Below are 19,716 nucleotides of genomic sequence, written 5' to 3'. Positions count from 1 at the left end.
TTGGAGTCAGAAAATAAACTTCCCATTTTCACCTTAGACCAGCAGTGTGTGTGTGCTGCTGTTTTGTGCCTGTAGTGACAAAGGAGTGAGAGCCTGGCCTGGGAGGGAAGAGGGGGCTGCTCTGTGTCCCTTTGGGGCTGCTCTGTGTCCTTTGGGGCTCCTTTGTGTCATTTTGGGGCTGCTCTGTGTCCTTTGGGGCTCCTTTGTGTCCTTTTGGGGCTCCTTTGTGTCATTTTGGGGCTGCTCTGTGTCCTTTGGGGCTGCTCTGTGCCCTTTTGGGGCTGCTCTGTGTCATTTTGGGGCTGCTCTGTGCCCTTTGGGTCTCCTTTGTGTCCTTTTGGGGCTGCTTTGTGTCCTTTAGAGCTGGTTTGTGTCATTTTGGGGCTGCTCTGTGTCATTTGGGGTTGCTCTGTGTCCTTTGGGGCTCCTTTGTGTCCTTTTGGGGCTGCTTTGTGTCCTTTAGGGCTGCTCTGTGTCATTTTGGGGCTCCTTTGTGTCCTTTTGGGGCTGCTCTGTGTCCTTTTGGGGCTGCTTTGTGTCATTTTAGAGCTGCTTTGTGCCCTTTTGGGGCTCCTTTGTGTCCTTTTGGGGCTGGTTTGTGTCCTTTAGAGCTGGTTTGTCTCCTTTTGGGGCTGCTTTTTGTCCTTTTGGAGCAGTGAGGTCATTTTGGGGCTGGTTTGTGTCCTTTGGGGGCTGCTTTGTGTCCTTTGGGGGCTGCTTTGTGTCATTTTAGAGCTGGTTTTTGTCCTTTGGGGCTGCTCTGTGTCCTTTGGGTCTCTTTTGTCTCCTTTTGGGGCAGTGAGGTCCTTTTGGGGCTGCTTTGTGTCATTTTAGAGCTGCTTTGTGCCCTTTTGGGGCTCCTTTGTGTCCTTTTGGGGCTGGTTTGTGTCCTTTAGAGCTGCTTTGTGTCCTTTTGGGGCTGCCTTGTGTCATTTTGGGGCTGGTGTGTGCCCTTTTGGGGCTGGTTTGGCCCTTTTGGGGCTGGTTTGGCCCTTTTGGGGCTGCTTTGTGTCATTTTGGGTCTGCTCTGTGTCCCTTTGGGGCTGCTCTGTGTCCTTTGGAGCTGGTTTGTGTCATTTTGGAGCTGGTTTGTGTCATTTTGGAGCTGGTTTGTGTCATTTTGGGGCTGGTTTGGCCCTTTTGGTGCTGCTTTGTGTCCTTTAGAGCTGCTTTGTGCCCTTTTGGGGCTCCTTTGTGTCCTTTTGGGGCTGCTTTGTGTCCTTTTGGGGCTGCCTTGTGTCATTTGGGGCTGGTGTGTGCCCTTTTGGGGCTGGTTTGGCCCTTTTGGGGCTGCTTTGTGTCCTTTAGAGCTGCTCTGTGTCCTTTGGGGCTGCTTTGTGTCCTTTGGGGCTACTTTGTGTCATTTGGGGCTGCTTTGTGTCATTTTGGGGCAGTGAGGTCCTTTTGGGGCTGGTGTGTGCCCTTTTGGGGCTGCTTTGTGCCCTTTTGGGGCTGGTTTGGCCCTTTTGGGGCTGGTTTGTGTCATTTTGGGGCTGCTCTGTGTCCCTTTGGGGCTGCTCTGTGTCCTTTGGAGCTGGTTTGTGTCATTTTGGGGCTGGTTTGGCCCTTTTGGGGCTGCCTTGTGTCATTTGGGGCTGCTCTGTGTCCTTTTGGGGCTGCTTTGTGTCATTTTAGAGCTGCTTTGTGCCCTTTTGGGGCTGTTTTGTGCCCTTTTGGGGCTGGTTTGTGTCATTTTGTGGCTGGTTTGTGTCCTTTAGAGCTGCTTTGTGCCCTTTTGGGGCTGCTTTGTGTCCTTTAGAGCTGGTTTGTGTCCTTTAGAGCTGCTTTGTGTCCTTTGTGGCTACTTTGTGTCATTTGGGGCTGCTTTGTGTCCTTTTGGGGCAGTGAGGTCCTTTTGGGGCTGCCTTGTGTCCTTTTGGGGCTGGTGTGTGCCCTCTGGAGCAGGGGGGGAGGCAGTGCCTCCCTCTGAGCCTGGCTCTGTCACACCTCAGAGGCTCCAGCTGCACCTCTGGCACGGGGGCAGGGCAGAGCCAGGGAGATCAGGAACAGAAAGCTGGCATGGTTTTGCTCCAGGGCCATTGCAGCAGCAGGGGAATTCACTCAAGGGTCTGATGAACCTCTCTGAAAGAATTCACCTTGGGGTGCTTCATCCTCTCCCCCTCTCCTTCTCCCCTCAGTTTGTCAGCACAACTGATCACAATGATTTGATTCCTTTCAGCATTCTGGTTTCAGTGGCAGGAAGCAAAGCTGGAGTTGAGATTGCTGCTGTGTTCTCTCCTTTGATACTGAGCCCCCTGCCACTGAGCATGCCAGCAATTCAGGTTCCTCACTTCCTATCAGCACATTCCTCACAAATGTGCTGTGAGGGGTTCACAAACAGCACTTTGGACCCCCAAAATGCCATTTGTTCCTTTTCAGGCCCGGGTTTATGTGCTGTTAACTTCATCCAGCTCCCTGTGATATCCACTGGTGCTCTTTCAGCAAAGTTTTCCCTCCCAGCAGCAGCAGTGCTTCGCAGAGAGCTCTGCATTGTGGTTGCTCTGCATTAAAAACCAAGTTTGGACACTTCCACCACGTCCAGTTGCCAGCTGCCTCGGTGCAGATTTGGGTTTAAGGTTGCTACAATGCTCTACAAATGTTTTACAGCCCCTCTGACTCTGGCATTTGAGGATGATGGATATCTTAGAGGATTTTTGTCAGCAAAGTGGTGGCAACGTAAAAAGGGAAATTAAAAATCACCCAGAAAACTCCAGAAAACCCCCCTGAGAAGTTGCTCCTGGGGAAGGGCCAGTAGATTCAAAGGGAATGAAGTGTGCAAACTGGGAAATGCCATTTATTTTCCATAGCCATGCCACCCTCAGAGTGCCCAGGGCGGTGAGCAGGGCTCCTGCCCCTCACCCAACCATCCAGGAGTGAGAGAAACCTCTGGGGGAAACTGCTCTGAGACTGCACAGAGAAACACCTTGGACAGCAATCAGATTCTTCACTAAGAAAACAAAGTTCTCCACAGAAACAGGCAAGCAGGGCCAGACCTTGTGTCAGTGCCCTGCAAGCAGGAGAAGCCCTCTGTTCAATCTTCCTCTGGAGTTTGTTCCATGCAATGGACCTGACACTTCTGGGTGCCAGGGGCACCTGCTGGCCACACCAGTAACCACTGCTGAGATATATTGTAATATTTATATTGTCACAAATTGATATGTATTGTCATAAATTAATATATATATTGTCACAGATTTATGAGTGACACACACCTCTTCTTTGTTTACCCAGGTTGTCAGTCCATATGTGTAATGGCTGTCATTCTTTAAAAGAAATTGCATTTAAAATTAAATACAAGCAATATTTTAAAACAGCAAAATTAAACACAAGCAATATTTGAAATGAAATACAACACAATACAAGCTGGCACTGGAGGTGCCTTCCAGCCCTGCAGAAGGAACCTGGAAATCTGCTAACCTGTTAAAATGTTAACCTGATAACCTGTTAACCTGTTAAAATGTTAACCTGTTAGTTTTCCTGTGCCCAGGAAAATGCAACTCTCATCCTACCACAGGGAATTTGGTCTGAGTGAGCCAAATCACCCAGAAATGCTGTCAGGACAATGAGCAGCTCCTGAGCCTGTGCAGGAAGCAGCGTGGCCAAAGAGGGGGTGTTTTATGTAACCACCCCTCAATCTGGAGCAGAAATTTAGCAAACATTAAAATATCATTTATCTGTGTATATAATTTGTCCCCCAGTGTGTCCATGGTGTTTAAATTACAGCCATCACCTATTAGCCCTGCTGTTTGATTTGGTTGTGTCATTCTATAGTTCATAAATATTTCTAATTTTGGCCCTTCATTAAAGAATCCTGCATAAAATGTGTGAAATTCAAACTGTGGAAGTGTTGGTACCTGGGATTTTATTAAACCTCTAACTCTAAAAGAGGCTGTTGCAAGGATTGACTGTGTTTATTATTGGAGCACCTGTTCCACTCAGTTTGGCCTGCAGATATCTCAGCCAGATGAGTTGTGATTATCCTGACAAAAGGATGAGGGCTGAGCTGTGCTTTGTGCCCCACCCGGTGCCTGTCCCAAAACTCAGGGGGAAGAGCATTCTCATTGCTCTTCAAGAAAGCCTGCTGGGAAAAGCACCCGAATTCTGGTGACGAGGTAAAATTGCCTGAGGAAACACAGCACCCCTTCCTCAGAGGGTTTCTGCCATAAACCAGAGCGGGTCTGTGATCACAGAGCTCTTGGGAGAGTTTGGGGGAGCAAGTGCAGCTCTGCCTGCTCCTGCTCGCAGGGACCGGGCTGCTGTCCCTCCTGCCCGGCGCAGGGCCTGAGGGCATGCTCGGATGGAGCTGTCCAGGGATCCTCGGGATGGAGCTGGAGCTGTCCAGGGATCCTCGGGATGGAGCTGGAGCTGTCCAGGGATGCTCAGATGGAGCTGTCCAGGGATGCTCGGATGGAGCTGTCCAGGGATGCTCGGATGGAGCTGTCCAGGGATGCTCGGATGGAGCTGGAGCTGTCCAGGGATGCTCAGCATGGAGCTGTCCAGGGATGCTCAGCCTGGAGCTGTCCAGGGATGCTCGGATGGAGCTGTCCGGGGATGCTCGGGATGGAGCTGTCCAGGGATGCTCAGCATGGAGCTGTCCAGGGATGCTCAGCATGGAGCTGTCCAGGGATGCTCAGCATGGAGCTGTCCCGGGATGCTCGGGATGGAGCTGTCTGGGGATGTTCAGGCTGGAGCTGTCCCGGGATGCTCAGCATGGAGCTGTCCAGGGATGCTCAGCATGGAGCTGTCCTGGGATGCTCGGGATGGAGCTGTCCAGGGATGCTCAGCATGGAGCTGTCCCGGGATGCTCGGATGGAGCTGTCCTGGGATGCTCGGATGGAGCTGTCCAGGGATGCTCGGGCTGGCGCTGGAGCTGTCCAGGGATGCGTTTGCAGATGCAGTGCCCGAGCCAGCGTGGAGCTGTCCCCACAGTGCTCCCTGCTCCATCCTCATCCCCTGCCCCGTGCTGAGCACGGTGGGACTGCTGTGACTGGGGGGAATCGCGGCCCTTGTTGTGCCTGCTGGACACACACCCACGGACACCCACAGACACCTACAGACACCCCCACACACCCACGGACACCCACACACACCCACGGACACCCACAGAAACCCACGGACACCCACACACACTCACACACACCCACGGACACCCACACATATCCACACACACCCACACATATCCACACACTCCATCCCCGTGCTGGCTGTGGCCTGTCCCCATCCCTGTCTACATTGCTGTCCTTCCCTGTCCCCATCCCGGTCCCCATTCCTGTCCCTATCCCCTTCCTCATCCCTGTCCTATCCCTGTCGCCTTCCTGTCCCCATTCCCTGTCTCCATTCCCGTCCCATCCCCATCCCTGTCCCCATCCCCGTCCCATCCTTGTCCCCTCCCTGTCCCTATCCCTGTCCCATCACTGTCCCCATCCCCATCCCCATCCCATCCCCATAGCATCCCTGTTCCCATCCCATCCCTATCCTGTCCCTGTCCCCTCCCTGTCCCCATCCCCATCCCATCCCTGTCCCATCCCTGTCCCCTCCCTGTCCCCATCCCAGTCCCCATTCCTGTCCCTATCCCCTTCCTCATCCCTGTCCCATCCCTGTCGCCTTCCTGTCCCCATTCCCTGTCCCCATCCCATCCCATCCCCATCCCATCCTCATCCCTGTCCCCTCCCTGTCCCCATCCCATCCCCATCCCATCCCCTCGCTGTCCCCTCCCTGTCCCCTCCCTGTCCCCGCGCCCCGCCCGCCCCGCGGCCGCCCCCTGCCGGCGGGCGGTGGCATCGCGGCGGCGCACAGAGCGCGGCGGGCGCACGGAGCGCGGAGCGCGGCGCACAGAGCGCGGAGCGCTGCCGCCGGCGCATCGCACAGCCCGCTCCCGGCCCCGCCGCAGCCCCCCGCCCGGCCAGATGATGAACTTTCTGCGGCGCAGGCTCTCGGACAGCAGCTTCATCGCCAACCTGCCCAATGGCTACATGACCGACCTGCAGCGGCCGGAGCCGCAGCAGCCTCCGCCGCCGCCGCCTTCCGCGGGCTCGCCGGCCCCCGCCTCGGGCTCGCCGGCCGCGGAGCGCCGGCAGCCGCCGCAGCCCGCGCCCCCCCAGCAGCAGCAGCCGCCGCCGCCGCAGCAGTCGGCGGGCAGCAGCTTCTTCAGCTCGCTCTCCAACGCCGTGAAGCAGACGGCGGCCTCGGCCGGGCTGGTGGACGCGTCCGCCGCCGTCTCCGCGGCTGTCGGCAGAAAGTTCAAGCTGCTCCTGGTCATCGACGAGCCGCACACGGACTGGTAGGTGCCCCCCGCATGCCCCTGCATCATCATCATCATCATCATCCTCCTCCGTGCCCCCCGTCCTTCCCCGCCCTCCCCGCGGTGCCCCCCGGCAGGTGCGGCTCACCTGGGGCAGAGCCCCCGCCCGGCCCCGCCGAGGGGCTGCAGCGCAGCCTCACGGGCTGCAAGATGGAGCGAAAAAAAACCCCAAAAAAACAACCCCAGGGAGCGCTGGAGCGCCTGACTAGCCGTGAAATCTGCTTCCCATCACACCACTAAATAAAACATTTATAGCGCCCTGACCGAGCCTATCCTGTGTTCTCTGGGGAAGCACAGGACCCGTGCGTAGGGGCGGGTTGGATTTAGGTGCCCTGGGCAGGGATTGCTGCGCCCAGCTGCCGTGGCGGTGGCGTTGCGTGTGTTAATCCGTGTTTACGAGCCCGTTTGTTTTCACGCAGCTCCCGCTGCTCGGTGCCGTTCGGGTGAAGGTCCTTCGGGATGCCGGGCACCAGCTCTGCTTCTGCCCTAGCTCCGGGAATCCCTGCCCGGGCTGAGTTAACTCGGCCGGTTTCATTTGGGCTGCGTGTTTGGCTCCCGCTGGTAGCATGAAAACCGTGGGGTTTTCCAAGCGTGGGACTTGGCCACCGGCGTGCCTGGCTGGTACCGGCAGCCGAGGTTATGGCTGTTGCCGACCTGTTTGTACTGCTGGATGCTCTAGAGGAAGGACACCTTCCTATGCATCCCTCGCTAACTCGTGTGTTTGCACATCGAGCTGGCAATCCCCTCGTTCGCCGCTGCTAATTACGGAGCAGAAGGTCTCAGCAGCGCCTTAAAATAATGCAGAGTAAAACAAGTCTGTTTTTGTGACGCTGAGATCATCCGGTAATGGATTGTGGGTTTAGGGTTTCATTCTCAGCATCTCAGCCTTGCTGGCTGGATGGGCTCGGGCCGTGCTCTGAGCTGATCCCGTTTGCTTTAAAAACGGCACTTCAATAAAATACTTGGAAGGGAAACTGAAGCCTTTTAACTGCAGCAGATACATTATTTCTGATAAGATAACATTACCTGTTACATTTTCCAGGCTTTATCTCCTGTCAGGTTTTGTGGTTGTGTGTGTGGGGGGGTGGTGGGGTGGTTTTCTTTTTTCTTTTTTTTTTTTTCCTTTTTGAAAAAACAAGGTGGTTGTATCGACCAGACTGAGGCAGCCTCTGTAGCTACGTCATGGAGATGCATCCATGGACACTGCTCCCTGCCTTGCAGAAACATTTATTTATTTAATATTCTAGAGTGCACAGCTCTCTCCCTGATACATTCAAGAACTGCATTTGCCCAAAACGTTTCTCTCTGAGAGATTTTTCTGTGCTTACTGGAGCCAGTCTGCTTATTTTGAACGTGGTTTTCCATACGCAGTTTACATCCCTGATAAAATGCACCCCACAATCTGTGGATGGGGGCAAAGCTTTGAAAGCTCTGCTTTCACGGGGAGTTCCCCCTGGAGCACTCCAGGTAGGAGCCTCACAGATCTACACAAGGTTACTCATGCCTGCTTGCTTTCCCCTTTTTTTTCTCCTCCTCATAGTATGTGACATGGATACGTAGTAGTTCTAGAAAAAGCAGTTTGTTGTTGCACTGGCTCTTTCCTTTCCCAGCAATCAGAGCTGGTTTGTAGCAGATTCTGAAATGTATTCTGAAAAATGACATCTCTCACCCTTGCGAGCCCCTTCCATCTCCAGAGGTGTGTGAATCCTGATAATTCATGCAGAAGAGTTTGTCCGTGCCTTGGGAAGGACAGATCTCCATGCACTGACCTGCTGGGGGGTTTGTGGGCTAAAATGGGATAAGGATTGGCAAAGGGAGGCTGGGAGGGGCAGCAGGTGAGTGCCAGGGGCTGCTGGGCACCCCCAGCTCCTGGGCTGGGCTGCAAGGGGAGGCTGGCAGAGCTCTGGCATCTGATGCTCTGAGCAAACCCCGTCAAGAGCAGCAAAACCAGCACCAAAAACAGCACCAAACCAGAACCAAACCAGCACCAAAACCAGCACCAAACCCAGTACCCAAACCAGCACCAAAACCAGCACCAAAATCAGCCCCAAAACCAGCCCCAAAACCAGCACCAAAACCAGCCCCAAAACCAGCACCAAACCCAGTACCCAAACCAGCACCAAAACCAGCACCAAAACCAGCACAAAAATCAGCACCAAACCAGCACCAAACCAGCACCAAACCAACACCAGTCCAGCACCAAAATCAACACCAAAACCAGCCCCAAACCAGCCCCAAAACCAGCACCAAACCAACACCAGTCCAGCACCAAAATCAACACCAAAACCAGCACCAAACCAGCCCCAAAACCAGCACCAAAATCAGCACCAAATGAGCACCGAACCAGCACTAAAACCAGTAACAAACCAGCACCTAACCAGCAATAAACCAGCACCAAAATCAGCACCAAACCAGCCCCAAATTCAGCACCAAACCAGCACCAAAACCAGCACCACAACCAGCACCAAACCAGCACCAAAACTAGCACCACAACCAGCACCACAACCAGCACCAAACAAGCAACAAACCAGCACAAATACCAGCACCAAAACCATCACCAAACCATCACCAAAACCAGCACCAAATTCAGGACCAAAACCAGCACCAAACCAGCACCACAACCAGCACCAATACCAGCACCCAACCAGCACCAAACCAGCCCCAAAACCAGCACCAGACCATCACCAAAACCAGCACAAAACCCAGCAACAATCCAGCACCAAAACCAGCACCAAACCAACACCAAATCAGCAACAAACCAACACCAAATTAGCACCAAAACCAGCACCAAACCAGCAACAAACCTGCACAAAAACCAGCACCAAATCCAGCACCAAACCTGCACCAAACTAGCACCAAACCAGCACCAAAACCAGCACCAAACCAGCACCAAAACCAGCACCAAACCAGCACCAAACCAGCACCAAACCAACACCAAACCAGCACCAAACCAACACCAAACCAGCAACCTAAACAGCACCAAACCAGCACCAAACCAGCACCAAAGCCTGCACTAAAACCAGCACCACACCAGCACCAAAACCAGCACCAAACCAGCACCAAACCAGCACCAAACCAGCACCAAAACCAGCACCAAACCAGCAACAAACCAGCACTAAAGCCAGCACCAAATCCAGCACCAAACCAGCACCAAATCCAGCACCAAACCAGCACCAAAACCAGCACCAAACCAGCACAAAACCATCACCAAACCAGCACCAAAACCAGCACCAAACCAGCACCAAAACCAGCACCAAACCAGCACCAAATCCAGCCCCAAACCAGCACCAAACCAGCACCAAACCAGCACCACAACCAGCACCAATCCAGCACCAAACCAGCACCAAACCAGCACCAAACCAGCACCAAACCAGCACCAAACCAGCACCAAACCAGCCCCAAACCAGCACCACCGCAGCCCCGAGAGCCCCCAGGAGCCCTGGCAGCTGCTGGGCTCTGGTGCTCCCAGGAGGATCAGGTGCTTGGCCTCTGCTTTTTGGTGTTTTCAGCTGCGCTGTGTTTGTTTGCACTAAATTGCAAACGTGTTTGTTGCTCGTGGGTTGCAGGTTCAACAGAAATCCAAGGATTTTGGTCTGGATCACACTGAAATCCCACTGGTTCAGGATCCTCTCCTCAGCAAGGGCCAGAGGGAACATCAGGGACAGGGGTGGGGACAGGGATGCCTTTTTCTGTCAGCAAAAACTGAAACCCTGGCAAAAAGGGACCCTTTCTCTTACCCCTGACATAAAGGGGTGTTTTGTTTTCAGTATATTTTATTTCTGTGTAAGGTTGACTCATACCTCAAGTCTAAGATTTAGTAACCCAACATTTTTGTTGCTGCTCATGGAATCACTTGGGATATTCTACCTAGAACCAAATCCCAAGTTGTTTCTTGCATTTTATAATCTTGATCTCAGTGATATTTCTCCTCAATTTCCTGCCCTAAGAGGTTTGTCCTATTGAAAGTCTTGAAATTCTTCATTTCAATTATTTTACTTTTATGGCATGGGACAGGGGGGAAAAATGGGAGAATTTGCTTATTTACACTAATTTGTGTATTTTTTATCATTTTTCTTGCTTCTTAAGGAAAGAGTAAATGCAGCTGTGTCAAAGCTCCCTCCTTTCTCAGTCTGGGGTGTGCCAGAGCTGCAAAGGATAATTCTGTTCCTACAGGTGCTTTGGAGTCTTCCAGCCACATTTAGTGATCATGCCTCTCCTGAAGGCAGGGCTGTAAAAAAAGCTGAATCAAAGATTTTCCCCCAGCCTTGGTGGCAGGAGAAGGGACAAATTGAAAATAGGCTAAAGGTTGTAGTCAATAAATCCACAGCAGGGGATCTTGGTTGGTTCTGGTTTGTGGCATTCACATTCTCTGGAAAATCCCTTCATCCAGGATTTTCCTCTGGGAAGCTGAGAAGCCCCAGAGAAAAAAAAAAACCAATTCTTATCTCATTTGCTTCTGCTGTGTTGTGCTCATGTGGAATGTGTTTGGAGATCGTTCACCCACAGGTGATTGTTCCATTGGTGTAAGAGCCGAAATGAGGGAGGTGGGACTCCAGGCAGCTCTCCAAAAATGCAGATTATTGTATCCAAAATGCAGTTTATTGTATACAAAATGCAGTGTATTGTATCCAAAATGCCATTTGTTGTGTGCAAAATGCAGTTTGTTGTATCCAAAATGCAGTTTGTTGTATACAGAATGCAGTTTATTCCATCCAAGGTGTCACAGCAGCCCAGGGTGGTGGGTGACAGAGCTGTGCCCACAGCTGTCAGCTCCAGCTGCAGGCAGGCCTGGACACCCTTTGCTTTGGTTACAGTGCATTCTAGACTTTTCTTTGCTGAGCATCTTCATAGAGTAGAACCAATCCACACCTGAACTATCACCTAGAGCCCATCATACCTGCTGTAATTCCCACATTCATGGCACTGCTCTCCAGTCACTCACAGTCAGTACATCACAGTTTAAGCCAGAAGTTGTTTTTCAGTTTTCTTGCAGTGGAAAATTCTGAGCCCTTTTTTCTCCTTGCCATATTTGTGCCTTGTTTGCCTGTGCTCTCTTCCTGCTTGGTAAAAACATCTTCTTGTTTGGGTGGGTTTATCCTTTGCTCTGAGCCATAAAACCCCTTCTCACTAACACAGCCTTTGCCTCCTTGGTTATTCAGTCAGACTGGCTCAGCAATTCTTTTCTTCTGTACCAAAACTTGCTTCCAACTCTATTCCTTCATCAGACTCTACATTCAAAAATCTTTCTGCCAAGCACACACATCTGTGAGACTGTCTTGTCAAACTTTCATCCTTCCCAGCACTTTGGGCTCATTGACTCCTTGGCCAGTCAGGGCCAAGCTGTGTCAGGACTCTGGAGAGAGTCAGGAGTTTTCACTGTTACCTTTTAGCCTTCTGTCAGTATCCTTGCTGTATTCTTTAGTATAGCACAGTATTCTTTAATATAATCAAGTAATAAGTCAGCCTTCTGAGAGCATGGAGTCAGATTCATCATTCCTGCCTTCCTCAGGACGTTCCCTGCAAATACAATTCTGGTTCTCATGGAAGACTTCCTCCTGGTCCCTTTGTACCATAAATGACCCCCTGGCCCACAGGTGGAGGCCAATAGCCAGCAGCCATTTCCCCCAGCTGGAAATCTCCTGTCATTCCAGAACAGCCCCAAGAGGAAGAGTGCAAACCCTTCCAAAGGACAAGCGCTGGTAATTTGTATAAATTTCCATAAAGGCATTGGAAAAGCTGGTTTTGTTTCCAGGCCTGTTCTTTATGCACTGGGGTGTGATGTCCTTTCCACCAGACATTTCCATTCCTGACCTGCAGCACCCTGGGATGAGCTCCCACAGCTGGTGGAAGGGCTGGAGCTGCAGTGGGAGTGTCTCAGCTGCTCCAGGGGGCTGCAGAGCCTCAAGAGCCACTTGTGAGGTTTGCTGGTGATTGGATGTGACAGATTTCCATGGCTGCTCTACAGCTTTGAGGATCTTTGTTGATATTTTACAAATGGAGGAAACCGAGGAGTGGAAGCGTCAGTTCAAGGTCATCCAAGTGATGGCTGACAGAGCTGAATTAAAGCCAGACAGCTTGCTTCAGCTTCTCTTTTCATTCTGCACCAGGTGTCCAGAATTCCAGCTAGATGGGTTCGTTTGGAAATGGTGAAAATAGGTTGGTTTTTAATTTCCAAAATGGAAATAACCATTTTGTTCTGTACACAAAAAGTCCTGAATATTCAGTGCTGAACAAGCAGCTGATGAGAGGCCATGCATCAGTGGCAAGGGGCCAAGGTGCTGTGTATAGATTATTATCTTTATTAAAAACTTATGTATAAGATTCAGAGAGCTGCTTCAGTGTTGAAAACTAATCATCACTGAGTGTGCCTTGTCCTTTAAACATTGAATATCAGACTCGTTGGCAGCAGCAATGAAATTATAAAAAGAACAAAGCTGGGAAATTTTGGTTTTGTGGTTTTTTAAAGCACAAATCTGGTTGTAAGTATCAGTACCTTTTTTTTTTTTTTTCACAGACAATTACACATTTCACTTCATGTTTACTGCCTGAGTAGTTACTCAGCCTGTGACAGGCTCCAGAGATAAATCCCACATGGCTGGGACAAATGCTAAATGAAGAGCAAACTTTCTGCTTTAAAATTACCCAGTCATTTGTGGGCCAGCCTTGCCCATCAGAAATATTTTTAATATGAACACAGTGCAGAAAAGCCCTGCTGGACCAGACAAAAACTTCATGAAGTGAGCAGTGTGAGTTTCTTAGGGTTTGATTTCTGTTTGGGGTTTTGTTTTGTTCTCTGGAAGGTGGAACCAGTTTCAATTAAAGCTGTGTGTGCTGTTGGATTTTGTAACCACCAAACATCCATGAACACACCATGGTGACACTTTCACTGCAGCTTTTCTGGTCATTAGGGATGGCCCAATTGTGCATAACTAATGAGCAGTCCCGACTCCAATTGGCCAGGAATCCTCTTGTATTTCTTTGTAACATGTTGATTTAGTAGCTGCAGCTCTCATTTCATCCAGTGCAAGCCTTCAGCCAGCGAGTTTCCCAAATTTAGAAGGCATCACTTGGTTTCAATCATGCATGAATGAGGGGACTGCTCTGCCAGAGCACTCTGCAGTCCTTTGGGATGGCTCTGGAGGAGGACAACAACAATGTCCCTGCAGCCTCCTGGCCTGGCACAGCTCTCTGCCACCAGCAGAAAATCCAGAGCCAGGTGGGGAATGGGGAGGGAAACCCAGCCTGGGACAAAAGTGGAGCTGGTGGAGGGGATGGAAGGGATTCCTTGGCAGGGGCTGAAGGTGGGAGGGCTTGGAGGCAAATCCAGCAGTGCTGTAGAGGAGGGAGGAGGTTTTCAAAGGGTCTCTGTCTCAAGACTTTGACCACATGGTGAAACACAGAGTGAAACATAATCTTATCAAAATGTAAAAGATAATCTTAGCAATGTGTGTGTTTTATAAGGGGAGAAAAAGCATGCACTAAATCACCTTTATTCGTTTAAAATGCCCTGTGCAACAAGAAACTCTTGATGTTAAAGGAAAACAACCTTGCCTTTGGTATAACACTCCTAAATTTGGGAAACTCGCTGGCTGAAGGCTTGCACTGGATGAAATGAGAGCTGCAGCTACTAAATCAACATGTTACAAAGAAATACAAGAGGATTCCTGGCCAATTGGAGTCGGGACTGCTCATTAGTTATGCACAATTGGGCCATCCCTAATGACCAGAAAAGCTGCAGTGAAAGTGTCACCGTGGTGTGTTCATGGACGTTTGGTGGTTACAAAATCCAACAGCACACACAGCTTTATTGAAACTGGTTCCACCTTCCAGAGAACAAAGCAAAACCCCAAGTTCAAGGAGGCAACAGGTTCCCTGAAACCTCTGAAACTGAGCAAGGGTGACCAAGGTTTTACTGGGGTTTCTCTCCAATTTTTGCTTCATTCCAAAATTTCCCATTTCAGAATTCCCTTTGTGAGCCATTCCAGCCTCCCTCGAGCTCTGGCCTTTGCAGTGGGCTCCCAGCCCTCCACAAGGGAGCTGCAAGCAGCTCTTGCATGAGGCCAGTGTGTGCCTCTCCCCAGCAGGTCATTGGGGATTGGAAATTAGATCAGCACAGCCTGCAGCTCCCAGCTCTGCATTGAGGGCTCTCTGCCTCTGCAATCCAAATAAAATCACAATTAAAGCGGGGATGCAGGCACAAACAGCACATCTCTGCAGCCAGGAGGGCTCAGGCAGGAACCCACAAGGGGGTTCTGCAGTTCCATCCTGAGCTCTGCCACTGCAAGAGGTGTTCCAAGGGGTAAAACAGCTCGTGGGCCTTGGCACTGCTGCTTTCTCCACCTTTTTTTCAATAGTAATTCCACACTGGGCAAGGGCTGGGGGAGCAGGGTGTGCAGCTGAGCTCACTGAAGTGTGGAAGGTGTTCAATCTGAATTTGTGTGTACAGCCACCTCACCCAAGCTGTGCTTTGTGTGTTTCATTTCAAATTGTGTGGAACATGTTAAATCTGAATTTTTGTGTACAGCAACCTCACCCAAACTATGCTTCATGTGTTTCATTTCAAATAGGGACCATGTTAAATCTGAATTTGAGTGTAAAACAGCCTCACCCAAACTGTGCATTGTGTGTTTCATTTCAAATTATGTGAGACATGTTAAATCTGAATTTGTGTGTACAGCCACCTCACCTAAACTGTGCTTCTTGTGTTTCATTTCAAATATGGAGCATGTTAAATCTGAATTTGTGTGTACAGCCAGCCCTCCCAAGTAGTGTTCCATGTCTGCTCTCCCAACAGCCAGCTGGTGCAGCACCAGACAATGTCTGGGCTGGTATTTTAGGATGATCTAAGAAAGAAAATGGTTGGGGTTTTTCTGTTTATCTGCAGTTCTGTCGTGTGTAATGCTTGGCTATGTTGGTATAAATAGCCAAACACAGAATGTGAGAGAGATTACCTTTCTGACAAGGCAGAGAACAGAATCCCTCTGTGGAAAACACTTTCCCCTCCATGCTCTGTGTGTTGCTCTACCTAAACAAGCTCTTGCAAACTCACTCAGGCAGCTGAGTGTAAATGAGATGCTGGCCACAGATTCTGGTGTCACCCCCATCCCATCCCATCCCATCCCATCCCATCCCATCCCATCCCATCCCATCCCATCCCATCCCATCCCATCCCATCCCATCCCATCCCATCCCATCCCATCCCATCCCATCCCATCCCATCCCATCCCATTATCCCATCCCATTATCCCATCCCATCCCATTATCCCATCCCATTATCCCATGCCAGTCCCCTGTGCTCAGGATCCATGTGATTTTTTCTCTTCTTTCCCTGGCTTTAGGAGACACTAGAAGTGCCTCTGAAGCCCAATAAAATCTCTGCTAACACATTTGCTGGAATGGGTAACTTTAGAGAAAAAAGTTTGCCAACATTTTCTTCCAAATTTTGCCTTCAGAGAAAGGAAATGGAAAAACTGGCCAGGAAAGAATTCATTTCAGGGAGGTACATTTCAAAGTGATGAGGCTGCAGTGAGAGATAAAAGGAATAACAAATTGCTTGGTAGACTATGGAACCACATAAAAATAAGAAATTCTACTTGCACCCTATTCAGAATTTGATAATGGCCTGCCAGCAGCAAATTGCAACCTGTTGAAATAGGAAAGACATGCAACAAAAGGCAATTAAAAACTACAACATTAGATATTTTATTCTTCATATTGCAACAGGGGGTGTAGAGGACTTCCTGTTTGATATGGATGGGGTTTGCCATTGTGTAAACCCTGCAGGACCCTGGAAAAGCCATGTTTTCCCAAAAGACTGATGCTAAATATTCCCTCAGGAGTTTCTAAAAGTCGTGGCTTCATTTTGTGCAGTTTTAGTACCCAGTTCCTAATAGTGTGAGTAACCCACAGAAATGTCATATCCAGTATCACATCATTATATCCCACTAGGAATGCTTGAAACTACAGAAATTTGGTTTAATACCACAGAAATAATTGGGTTTTGGGGAATTTATACATTTATAAATAAATCTGCATTTAAAGATGTGATGAGGCTTCAGTGAAAACCCGTGTTTGAGCATAAACTTGTGCTTGAGGAAGGGGATAACAGATGCAGGCAGCCAGGTGTGGGTACAGAACCTCCACAGAGGAATTTGGACCTGCTTGGCTGAACACAGCAGCAAAGGGTGATTACAGGCAGGTGGAAAAATTGTCAAGAATGGGAAAGAGTAAATTGGCAGAGAAAGCAATGTTGTAGCAGACAAAAAGCAAAGCCAGGAATGATGGAGTAAAATGTTACCTGCAGTAATGACATTGCTTCCAAAGAGGAGCCAGCTCACCTTGTGGAGTGCCAGAAATGTGCAGTGAGGTGATAAAACTTCCCAGACACCGTGGGAGAGAGGGAGGGAGGGAGGGAGGGCAGCCTCAGCCCTGGGTGTGCACTGAAAACTCCTGGCTTGGCTGCACTGCTGCTCCTGCTAATTAAACAGCTTTATCTGTGCCCAGGCATGCTGAGAGAGCTCAGGGCTCTCAGCCTGCCAGGGACAGCTGCAGGCTGCTTCAGCTTTGGGCAAAATGGGCAAAGATTTGTCCTTTTTTCCTCCCTCCTTGTCCCCACAGGTTGTCCCTCCCTGGCTGACACATAAATATGAATAAAGAGATTCCAAACAAACAGCTGGTGTGAGGCCTTTTAGGACTGCCTAAAACCAGAGGCCAGGCAGAATTAAGGGAATAAAAAGCAGTTCTGTTTATTGGAGGGCCTGCAGGTGCACTTAGGGCAGATGAAACCCAAAATGGAAAATGTTTCACAGGTTTTTATACTTTTATAAGTTTGGTCCATTTGCACATTGGGGGTTGATCTGCCAATTCCAGCTCCAGGTAATGAAGTCACTGACCCCAGGTTTGCTGCCCCCAAGTCCCTTTTGTTCCCATCTCTGGGCCCTGGGGCAGTGAGGTGTCCTTGATTGCCAGGCCTGGAGAGGAATTGTTGTGTCTGCCCAAAATGGGAAATCTGCAGCTGACACTGGGTGTGGGGTTTGGAGTTACACACTAAAGAGCTGCAGGAGTGCAAATAAATAAAAATATAAAAGCTCAGATCCTAAAGCATCAGGTGGCTGAGGTCAAATCCTTCATTCTACTTCTCAGGCTGAAGTGGTGGAAGTGTTTGATTCCCAGGGCACAGAGTGTTGAATCCTGGGTTTCCTGCAGAGCCCGGCTGTTCCAGGCAGTGCAGGGCTCCAAGAGCAGCCAGCCCAGCTCCAGCTGTGCCAGGCAATGCTCAGGGCTCTGAGGGCTCCTGCTGGGATGCTGGGTGTCCATCTCCTGCTGCCAGGGCACAGCTGCTCACTGCTGGAAGGCAGCTGGAGCCGGGATTCCTTTCATTCATGGGCTGCCCCAGCTCTGTGTGTGCCTGACCTCACGTTTGTTCTGGCTGACCTCGTTTCTTCTTTATTGCTTCTGGTTTCTTACTAATAAAACTGATTCTAATTGCACTGAAACAGCCCAGGTTGAGAGGATTAAACTGCAATGTGAGATCAGTCACAGCCTCTTGAGTCTGACATTTGCTCAGGGAGACCAGGATGGTTCCAGAGAGGAAGATTCAGCATTATTTCATTACCTCTCCCTTTGTTTCAGTGGTTTCTGTGGGAATCCATAAAATCAGAGGGGTTTGGGAAAGCTGCAAAGGCAGGCTCAGAGACAGCAGAACTGTGATCAGAGCTCAGCAGGAGCCACGAGATTGGTCAGCAGGAAAATAATGTAAAGTAGAAAATAAAGACAAAGAGAACAATGGTCTGTGCATTAATGCTTGTCTAGAATAACTCCCTCAGGTGCTGAAAAGTTTATCTAGGGAAATGTCAGGAAGTTCTAAGCTTAATAAAGGAGCTCTGTGCATTGAGTTTGAAGGCTCACAAGCAGGTGTTGTACTGGAACTCAGCAAGAATTGTTTAACCACAGGTACCTGTGCTTACAGTGGTTGGATGGAACCACTGTCAGTGTGCTTCTGCTTTGTGGGCTTGGTCAAAACACTTTTAAAGTTTTTTGTCTGTTGCCATGTGAGCTGCTGGCATCTTCCCATGGCCACAGCCATGGAATGAGGCTGATGCTGGGAAACAAAACAGCTCCAGGCACGTTCCCAGCAGTCCCATCCTGTTCCTGATCTGTACAGAGCCCCCGGCCAGCAATGGATTCTTCTGCACTGGAGATCATTTCCAAGGAAAGCTTTCTGTGTATACACACACTTCAGCATTGAGAAGGTCCTAAAAGATGTTAAGGGTTTTAAAATTAATATTAGAAATGCCATCATATTAAATTTATGATACTTAAAGTATGATAAAAAGGTTTAATCATAAAATATGACAAATACACCCAATTCCACTGAGTGGCAATATGGTTTCATAGTGTGCTGTGAGTGCAGAACTTGTTTTACTCAAGAGTTGTTGTCTCAGCCATCTGCTAATAATAGATATATATAAATATAAAATTATATATCTATATATAATCATATCTATACTCTATATTAATATCTATAATATGTATATATATAATTCAAATTTCTTTGTGCTCTTGCTGCCTGTATGAAATCAACTTTTCCTCTTGCTGATCCTCTTCAACAGAATTTATCCAAGATAAGATACCAGCCCTCCTAATCCATTAGAATATTTATTTGTAAGAATCTCCTATTACCAAACATTCATGCTGCTCTTTATCCCAACATCTACTCCTTCCTTAAAGCCCAGTTGACTTTCCAGATTCCCTGTGCTGATTTTGGTGTTTAAAGAGAATCATACTAAGGCAAGATGTGTATAGTATTTAAATTTCACATCAAGGGATACTTTTAATGAGGAAAAATTACTTATGAAACCTTTGTTTTTAACAGATAACCAAAGGTAATTTTCCTGAGTGTTGTGTGGCTGTTCTACACAATATTTATCAATAAATGACAGGAGTGTTTGTGAGAGGCCTTTTGAAATGTGTGTGTGTGTGCTGTCATGCACATCTGCATGCAGAAGGGTTTCTGGGAGAAGAATTTGTAGGAATTTGCACTGGTGTAGGAATTTCCACTGTCCAGTGTGGTGGGTTTTGTTTGAAATTGTGTAGAAACACTAATTTTGGGTAGTGGTTTTGGTTTGTTAATTTGGGATTTTACTAATTTTGAGATTTTTTTTAGTTAATGTATTAAAGAGTGTGGTGGGTTTGGTGTGGGTTAATTACTGATGTGATTAATTCTTGTTGTGAGGGTTAGGAGAAAGGTAAAATAGGTGTAAAACTATAAAGGGTAATAATTTAAAGGGTATAAGGGTAAAGGTGTAATACTTTAAAGGGTATAAAGAAAAAACTATTAACAGTAATTAAAAGAAAGGATAATAAGAATTAGAATAAACCCTTTAGAATACTTTTGTTTTTTGTGTGGCTGTTCC

General features: G+C 49.0%; 1 protein-coding gene across 1 annotated transcript in view; it reads left to right on the top strand.

Moving 5' to 3' along the window:
* The first annotated feature begins 5,813 nt into the window (after window positions 1-5,813).
* Window positions 5,814-19,716, top strand: part of SYN2 (synapsin II) — a 192,363-nt gene continuing 178,460 nt past the window's right edge. Inside the window, exon 1 of the mRNA XM_059856135.1 lies at window positions 5,814-6,280. Coding sequence (XP_059712118.1) covers window positions 5,907-6,280 — 374 coding nt within the window. The 5' untranslated portion in view covers window positions 5,814-5,906. The remainder of the gene's footprint in view (window positions 6,281-19,716) is intronic.

This window comes from Haemorhous mexicanus, chromosome 11 (assembly GCF_027477595.1).
Source record: "Haemorhous mexicanus isolate bHaeMex1 chromosome 11, bHaeMex1.pri, whole genome shotgun sequence".
NCBI classification, from domain to species: domain Eukaryota; kingdom Metazoa; phylum Chordata; class Aves; order Passeriformes; family Fringillidae; genus Haemorhous; species Haemorhous mexicanus.
Note: the sequence above shows the minus strand (reverse complement) of the source record. Positions and strands in the feature narration are given on the sequence as shown.